Raw genomic sequence first — 8,801 nt, 5'->3', positions numbered from 1 at the left:
GTATCAGGACTTACGAGAACTCTACTGGTGGCCTGGTATGAAAGAAGAAATTACTAACTATGTAGCAAAGTGCTTGGCATGTGCTAAGGTAAAGGTTGAGTATAGGAAACCATCTGGTTTGCTTCAGCAACCAGTAATCCCAATGGGTAAACGTGAACAAATATCCATGGATTTCATAACCAAATTACCTAAGACTCCTAATGGATACGATACTATTTGGGTAATAGTGGATCGTCTGACAAAATCAGCACATTTTTTAACTATTCGCGAGACCGATAAGATGGATAGATTAGCTCGGATTTATGTTAAGGAAATTGTCGCTCGTCATGGAGTACCAATTTCGATTATATCCGACCGAGATGCTCGATTTACTTCAAATTTTTGGCAGTCATTACAAAAGGCATTGGGAACACGCCTATATATGAGTACAGCTTACCATCCGCAGACTGATGGTCAGAGTGACCGGACGATACAAACTTTGGAAGATATGCTTAGAGCTTGCGTCATCGATTTCGGTAAGAATTGGGAAACTCACTTACCTTTAGTTGAGTTCTCCTATAATAATAGTTACCACACGAGTATTAAAGCGGCACCTTTCGAAGCTCTGTATGGACAAAAGTGCCGATCACCACTCTGTTGGGCAGGAGTCGGTGAAAGCCAGCTAACTGGACCCGAGATAGTCCATGAAACGAATGAACGAATTGTGCAAATCAGAAATCGTATGGCAGCAACCCGAGATCGCCAAAAGAGCTACGCTGATAAACATAGAAAACCTCTAGAATTTGAAGTTGGAGACAGAGTTCTTTTGAAAGTGTCACCTTGGAAAGGTGTTATACGTTTTGGGAAACTTGGAAAACTAAACCCGCGCTATGTAGGACCATTCGAAATTATTAAACGAATTGGCCCTGTGGCATACAAATTGGAATTACCAGAACAACTCAGTGGAGTACACAACGTTTTCCATGTGTCGAACCTTAAGAAGTGTTTGGCAGACGAAACTCTTATAGTTCCTTTAGAGGAATTAGAGATTGATAAAAAGTTACACTTCGTGGACGAACCTGTTGAGATTATGGATAGGGAGGTAAAAACCCGAAGACACAACGAAAACCCCTATTGTTCGTGTTCGTTGGAACTCGAGACGTGTACCAGAGTTCACATGGGAGCGCGAGGATCAGATGAAAGAAAAGTACCCTCACTTATTCAAACCCAATGATAAACCTTAGGTACGATCTAAATTTCGAGACAAAATTTATTTTAACAAGGGGGTGATGTGACAATCTGAATCTTTTTTTCTTTATTTCCTCTCTTTCCTTTCCAGCCCTTGAACAACATTTTACAATTTTCGGGACGAAAATTGTTTTAACAAGGGTATGATGTGACAACTGCCAATTTTCAGGTTAACTCCGTTAACTAAACACAGTTAAATCTTGTTGACTATGTCTGTAAACTCAGTTAGTTTGGTTAACTACGTTAATGAACTCTTATACATGTAGTGTCATGTATGCATACATTTAAGTTAGTCGTGTCGTTGGTGACCTAAGTAAGAGTGACTAGTTATTGATAACTAGAATAATAAACTTGTCACACATGCTATATCTTATAATAAATTTGTCACGCATGATATGTTACATGTATTATATGTGATAGATGTAATTGTGTTACATGCTTAAGATGTTACATGATTAGTTGTTGTATGATTAAAATAATACAACATATGATATATTGCTTGACAATTAGGTAAAGGAACTATTAAACATTAGGTTAAAAGATTACTTAGAAAATACTTTTTAAAATTGTAACATGTCACAAATTAAATAAAATAAAGTTTAATAAGATTGATGATGACTTAATGAGGGTGTAAATGAATATGTAATGAGGATTAAATGACAATGATGATTAAAACTTTTCTTTTCTCCCCTTGGCCGTCCAATTCACGCACACATACACACATTTTATTTTCTCAAAATCTCTCTCAAAAATCATAAACAATTTGGTGAATTTGGAAGAAAGAATATTGGATTTTTGAATCAAGCAATAGGTAAGTATAGTTTAGTACATATTCTTGTGTATATTTTGATTTTTGATTCATGAAAACCTAGTATCCAAATAATCGAATTTGTGAAAATGAACTAAGAATAATCAAGGTTGATTGTTAAAAGAAATTTTGTGTCTTATTATAAAAGAAAGGATGGAAACCTTTTTTTGTAACTAAATATTATTTTATAAATCAGTAAAATAATGAGAGACATGAAATTTGATTGTATAAAAATGTTCCTTGATGATTTAAGATCATAAGGATGTAAAAATCATGATTTTTGTGATTTGTGATTTGAATCTGCTAGTTGACAGATTCTGTGTCTTAGATTGTATGTTGAATAACTTGATGATACGTTTGTGTTACTCGTTGAATTTTGATTCTATGAACAAGTACTTTGAATCTAGTTTTTAAAACGTTGAGAATCTTAATTGTTGAACTTTTTTTGAATGCCTTTTATTAATTTACAAAATCGGGTTGCAATCCTGATTGAGAGGTAAATTTTCTGAGTTGTGTTATAAATTGCATAACTTGATATTAAAAATAGATATGGGTATGATTCCACTTCTGGAATGTTGTAAATTGAAGTAGTAAGCTAATACAATTGTTCTTGCATCAATTGGACAAATATAGAATTTTTGACAAATATTTGTGTACTGCTGTGTTAAAATAGAGACAAAAATTAGGTTGATGTAGAGTGTGAATATTCTGTATGTTTTGGTGAAGGTTAAAATTATGAGAAAATTATATGTTGTACCTAATACTTGTGAGAATATGTGTGAATTATTTGGTAATTTAATTTCAAGTTTTGGTTGGTTAGAAAAATCGGTTATGGATGATTGAAAACTTGTTTAGAATGATCAATATATTGATTAGTTAAAATAGTTGTAATTTGTAATATATTGATTATGCTAATTTGAATTTTGACTTTATGGGTCAACTTAGAACTATTTGACTAAGTGGTTAGTCTTACTTGTGAAGTGTTGAAATTGATAGAAGTTAGACTTAGTCATGGAATTGTATGAATGGTGGCTATGTGCAAAGTACTTGATTGTTGTTAAAATTGTCACTAGGAACATCATGTAATAATTCTAAGTCTAGATTATTGGTCAAAAGTCATCAACGGGCCGTCGGTCAACATTTTGGACCGTCGGTCAACATTTTGGTCAAAGGTCAACATTTCTGGTCAACGGTCAACAAAACTCAATTTTTAGTCTTCGTTCATCGAGACTTGGACTTTTTAGTCAACGGTCAACAACTTGGACCTTTTGGTCAAAAGTCAAACGAAAAGTCAAACTTTGGTCAAAGTCAATAAAAGTCAAACTTTGGTCAAAGTCAACAAAAAGTCAAACTTTGGTCAAACTTTAAATAAACAAGGGAATTTTTGGATACTAAGGGTTCTAGGAATCGCATAGCAAATATTTATTGTGCTTGTATGATTTAGGCAATAGAACAACTTGACTTAGGAAGTTGACTTTCAATTTGAACCGCATTTGAGGTGAGTTTCACTACCCCACTTTTTACTTACTCCTTTTGGGGGGAAAGCATGCAACATACAAACTTTTTGGATAACTGTAGACTTTTTAATACCTCATGTGTACATTGTGAACTTATACTGAAGTCCCCCATGCACATTGGACCGTTAACGATTGTACATTTGCTCGGTAATGAAAAGTAGTACTACTGGGTTTAACAAACCCCCTCGGGGCTCTCGGTTGAGGGAGTCGTCGGGCGTCTCATTTACTAGAAACATACTAGTCTTATATTAGACTTCGTGGGTGGCAAACAAACTAACAAGTCAGCCCCGTTCACAATGGAACACACACTAATGTAACATGATTGCTAGCCTAATTAACTAGCGGTATTACTAATGCGTACATTATTCATGCTTTACTACTTACACTGTTTACTTACTAAATGGTTTGTTTGACAAACTTGTTTTTAAACTCAAACTGTGAACTCACCAACCGTTGTGTTGACCCGTTTTAGCATGTCTTTCTTAGGTCGCTGATAGTGCAAGGATAGGAGTTGCATTCATGATCACCAATTAGGAGTGTACATGGGTCGGTTTGGGGCGGTTTTTGCCAAACCCATAACCATAACCAGTATAACGGTTAATAGATAACCATAACCATAACCGATCCATCCTGGCGGTTTCTGTTAATCGGTTTTAACGGTTATAACGAGTCGGTTATGGGTCGGTTAACCGTGATTAAATTAAACAATCATTCCGTATGATTGTGAAAACTGAATAACCGCTAATTGTATTGTGGAATTCAAATATATGTTCTTTTTTTTACTGCAATTTATGGAATATACATATCCACTTTACATATTAAATAATTGAAATGACAATTTGAATGGAAATTTAGATCGACAATTATGGAACATTAGAATGAATATGGTAACCAATACCACCAATATTATTATTGTCCTAAATCCTAATAGGTGTGGAGAACTTTTTTTTTATAACGAACTAACGACAATAAGTGTGAAAGTGTAAAAATATCCTGCTCATGCATTAATTCTAATTTCCAATCCCTTATTTTCCGATTAATAGTTACATAAATGGGGCGGTTCGGTTTTGGCGGGTTTGGAACTAACATTAACCAAAACCGACCCACATTTGGTGGTTTTCAAAAATTCATTAAACCGACCCATTGGTTATATCGGTTATTGGTTAAAATCTGTTCGATTATATCGGTTATGGTTCGGTTTGCGGTTATAGCGGTTAATTTGCTCACCCCTATCACCAATAGACATTGCATCATAAGTTGGAACCTTTTTATTTAATAATGTTATGGCTTGCGCAGGTTTTGGGCGCCTTAGACTATTTGGTTTTGCTTAGGGATGTTTCCTGTTATGTTACGCTTCCGCATATTAAAACATTAAGACATTATCTCTGAATGGTTTTCCCAAATATGGCACAATAAAGTTTATCTAAAATATTTAGACGTTGTTTGTTGTAACTAATGATTGAGATCCTGGTTTGTCACGCGCCTCGCGGTAAAACCCCGCATGTGGGAAATGAGGGTGTGACATCTTCGGTTTCATCCGTTTCATATGAATCTTGGGTGTCGTTGCTTTCACCGTATTCCACAGATTGTTTACCCATCAATGCTGCTTTTTAGTTACGCATTTGGTCCCTTTATTTTCTCCGTTGCTCCCTTTATTTACGTCTTCGCTCATTTGCTTGAAGAACTTTGTGATGGTTACGGGAGTCATGACCACGAACATGCTTATTACATTTTTTACAGAACCTCTTTGGTTTCTTACTTTTCTTCTTCGCTTCCTCCCCAGGACCTGTCTTGCTCTTGCGAGAACCAGAACGCTTGTTTCTTATGCCTTTGGGTGTAGTTATTGTGATAGTTTCTGGTATCTTGTATCCAATTAAATCTGGTACTATGGCAGACTTGCTGTTATAGGAAGGTTCTTTGGGGATTTTCTCCCATATTTTATCCCTCAACTTTTGCATTTGGTTGACCAAGGATTAAAGTAGATCAGTGTTTCCTCGTGCACGGTTGGCACATTGACCGGTTAAAGATAAAAATTGTTGTCTTAGTTTAGATCTTACATCGAGAGGAACACCATATCTAGCTTCAATTTTGAAAAGTGATGATGATAAGACGACACTCCTCCACCGCGTTGGGATGTATTTTTCGGGGATTTCATCAATTTGCTTGGTTTGGAATACGCAAAAGATGTGTCTACATAGGTAGCCAATGCAAGTGAACCCCTTACACGAGCATGCAAATGTATTATCAGTGGGATTGTGAGTAACCTGCAACATACATTAAAAAGGGTGATTATTTGATGACATGGATTCATATAAAAAAAATAATTTACGAATTTATGTTGTTAAGTGGTAAAAGATTAACTTTAAACACGCCAACAAGACCCTTCGTTTTATCTTTGTGACTGATAAGGTGGATGTTTAATCCGTTATCTGACTCGATTCGATCATGGGAAAAATTATAAAGACCTTTATAAATCTCTTTCTGAACCTCTTGAAAAAATTTGATTTTATATATATAGGAAACATGGCGTTCAATTGGAAAGTGGGTCTTCAATGGTGATGTTTCGGTTGTAGTTTTATGTTGCAATTGTCGTTGAGCATGACGTTGAGAATTCAACGCCTTTTCAAAGCAATTCATAAATTCATCAAGAGTGTTTCCCACGCTAGAATATACTTTAAACTGAGAATTCGAACTCTCACATCTGGATGTAGTTTTCATCACACAACACATAGGCAACTCTCTAAAGTAAGCAGGAACCCAGTGTTTCCTGATAGCAAACATGTCAGTTAACCAATTGTTGTCACCTAAGTTGAATTCCTCAATCAAATCATGCCATCTGGATTCAAAAGTCTCCGGTTTGATGAAGACGTTCCAAACTAGTTTATGAACACGAGCCTTAATCTTTTCATTACGCTTCGAATCTCCCTTTATCTATAAAAAAGACATACAAATATAAATCAATTTGATGTTGCATCTGGTAGACACAATAATATAAGAAAAACAACACGTTTGCTTACAAAATGTAAAAAAACATTAATTATTTTAAAATAGAGGATTTCAACACAAACAAGTGTGATAAAAAAAAGTAGACTACATGTAATGTAATAATTATATGTGGAGCAAGTTAATGTATTATAGCATACAGATTACACGTTGCTATATCTTTTTTTTTTATTTTAGTGTATACCAAATAGTGGTACAATGAAGCATACGGTTTCAATGATTATTAACATATCTAACCAATATACACAATACAATGACAAAATTAAAATAACCAACCCATACATATTTTAGTGGGTATTTAAATGAAAGTCAGATACATACCTTGACAGGAATTTTGTTGGTGACATGCCACATGCAGAGTCTATGTTTCGATTGGGTCAGAACGGTTGCAACCCCTTTCTTCATAGCTGGGTCCTGATCAGTTAAAAACAACCGCGGTTGCGTTCCGTGAGCTTTGAGGAATGCTTTTAATAACCACTAGTAAGAATCAATTGTCTCATTATGGATCAAGCCAGCCCCAAAGCATACACATTTCTTGTGGCAGTTGACTCCCGTGAAAGGCACGAATATCATTGAATACCTATAGTAAAAAAAAAAGAATTAAAAATAAATTATTAAACAACCAATTTAAAAACATAATGACATCATTATATACCTGTTTGTGCCGTAGGTAGCATCGAAAGCTAACACCTCGCCAAAAAAATTGTAGTTTTGTCTAGATATATCATCAGCCCAAAAGAGTCCCTGTAACTCACCGTCGACAACTTTGTGTTGGGAAAAATAATTGTCCAAATAAAGCATATTGTCATTGAACTTGTCTACAACCATTTGAGCATCCGCATCAGCAATAAGACACCTAACATCCCACTTTTGGTTCTTCCAATCATTCTTTGATCCTCTAAATAAGTGTTGACCACCCATCAGATACGCCTGATACGCCTGAACACGGTGAGCAATTGTGGGACCAAAACCCATACATTGGAAACCTTGAATGAATTCCTTTTCTGAGAATAGTAACTATCTTCGTCCTCTTGTTAGGTCCATATTAAGCTCACTAACCGGTCCGTGATTATGGGCCTCTTCGAAATGATATATCTCGACTCCTTCTGAGGTTGATGGAACCTTAAGTCTAATACACGCGTTGCAACCCGTAACCTTTATATTTGTGTTGCGCCACTTGGTAGAGGACGATGTCGTGTCCATGGTATTAGCATTTTTTACATGTGGGCTGCCGGATTTTGTTACAAACTATATACCTATGAGAGATGACACCTTTCGTCCATGTTCTAGTTGAAACCCGTACATCAAAACCAGCTTTATTGGCGTATGCCTTGTACATAACAAGCACATCTTCCCAGGTTTTAAAATGTAGGCCAATTGAAGGTTGTTCATCAGATGGCACCTTTGGAATCCAATACTTGGTCCCGTTATGTGAGTAGATACAGTTTGGGTGCACAACTTCTGCATATAAAAACATTTACAAAAAGGATATTTATAAGTAATAGCCGGATAATAAGAACAAATTTGTAATCAACATTAAAAAAAACAAGACGACACATGTTTCATTCTTACGTTCATGATCAAATCCTGTTGAACACTTGACTGGCCGGTTAATGACTGGTTAGTGTCAATCAAAATGGTTTGTATCTCGGGAACCTCCCTAGTTACTGTTACAAATGAGTAAAATATAGGTGAATACAAAAGATAAACAAACAATTTAAAAATGAAAAGAAATATCCTAATGCAGTAACAAGAATGTGTATGAACAAATATAGGCTATGTTATCATAATAGATGTATCAAATTCATTAAATAACAATTTGATCAAGATGTGGAACTTACTATCACAATCATCAGTTAGGGTGCTGTTTGAGTTAGCATGATGCATACTTGCTTCATTTTCCATTGATCCTATTTTGATAACAATATGAACAAAGAAGATCAACAATTCATAAACCTAATGAGAAAACTTATAAAAGCAAAGTATTTTACTAGTAATGTGGATGATAAAGTGAAAAACTAGGACGTGATGTTGATGAATGTAAGAAAATCATGAGTTTTGTAATGATCTAAATACAAGTTTAACTACATTTTCAGTTAAGTATCTAACAATTAATGAATTTGATCTTTCATTAAAAAATATAACTCAATGACACACTAGTATACTTAATATGTGTGAATTTAATAGAAATCAACCAGACTATTGTACTAGAATAAACATTAAATGTCTTGAAATTGATAATTCCA

The 8,801-nt window shown here is 34.9% G+C and overlaps 1 protein-coding gene across 1 annotated transcript; it reads right to left on the bottom strand.

The window, feature by feature from the left end:
* Window positions 1-5,877: 5,877 nt before the first annotated feature.
* LOC143549012 (protein FAR1-RELATED SEQUENCE 5-like) lies at window positions 5,878-7,530 on the bottom strand. The gene is made up of 4 exons (XM_077040030.1): window positions 7,211-7,530; window positions 7,084-7,135; window positions 6,877-7,032; window positions 5,878-6,483 (listed from the first exon to the last, which is right to left on the bottom strand). The coding sequence occupies exons 1-4, from the start codon at window positions 7,528-7,530 to the stop codon at window positions 5,878-5,880; spliced, it is 1,134 nt and encodes a 377-aa protein (XP_076896145.1).
* Window positions 7,531-8,801: the final 1,271 nt, after the last annotated feature.

The sequence above is a fragment of the Bidens hawaiensis genome, unplaced genomic scaffold (assembly GCF_021521415.1).
Source record: "Bidens hawaiensis isolate Kalapana, Puna unplaced genomic scaffold, B.hawaiensis_p1.1 tig00015383_1, whole genome shotgun sequence".
Classification (NCBI taxonomy): domain Eukaryota; kingdom Viridiplantae; phylum Streptophyta; class Magnoliopsida; order Asterales; family Asteraceae; genus Bidens; species Bidens hawaiensis.
The sequence above is the reverse complement of the archived record's forward strand: the minus strand, read 5'-3'. Positions and strand labels throughout refer to the sequence as shown.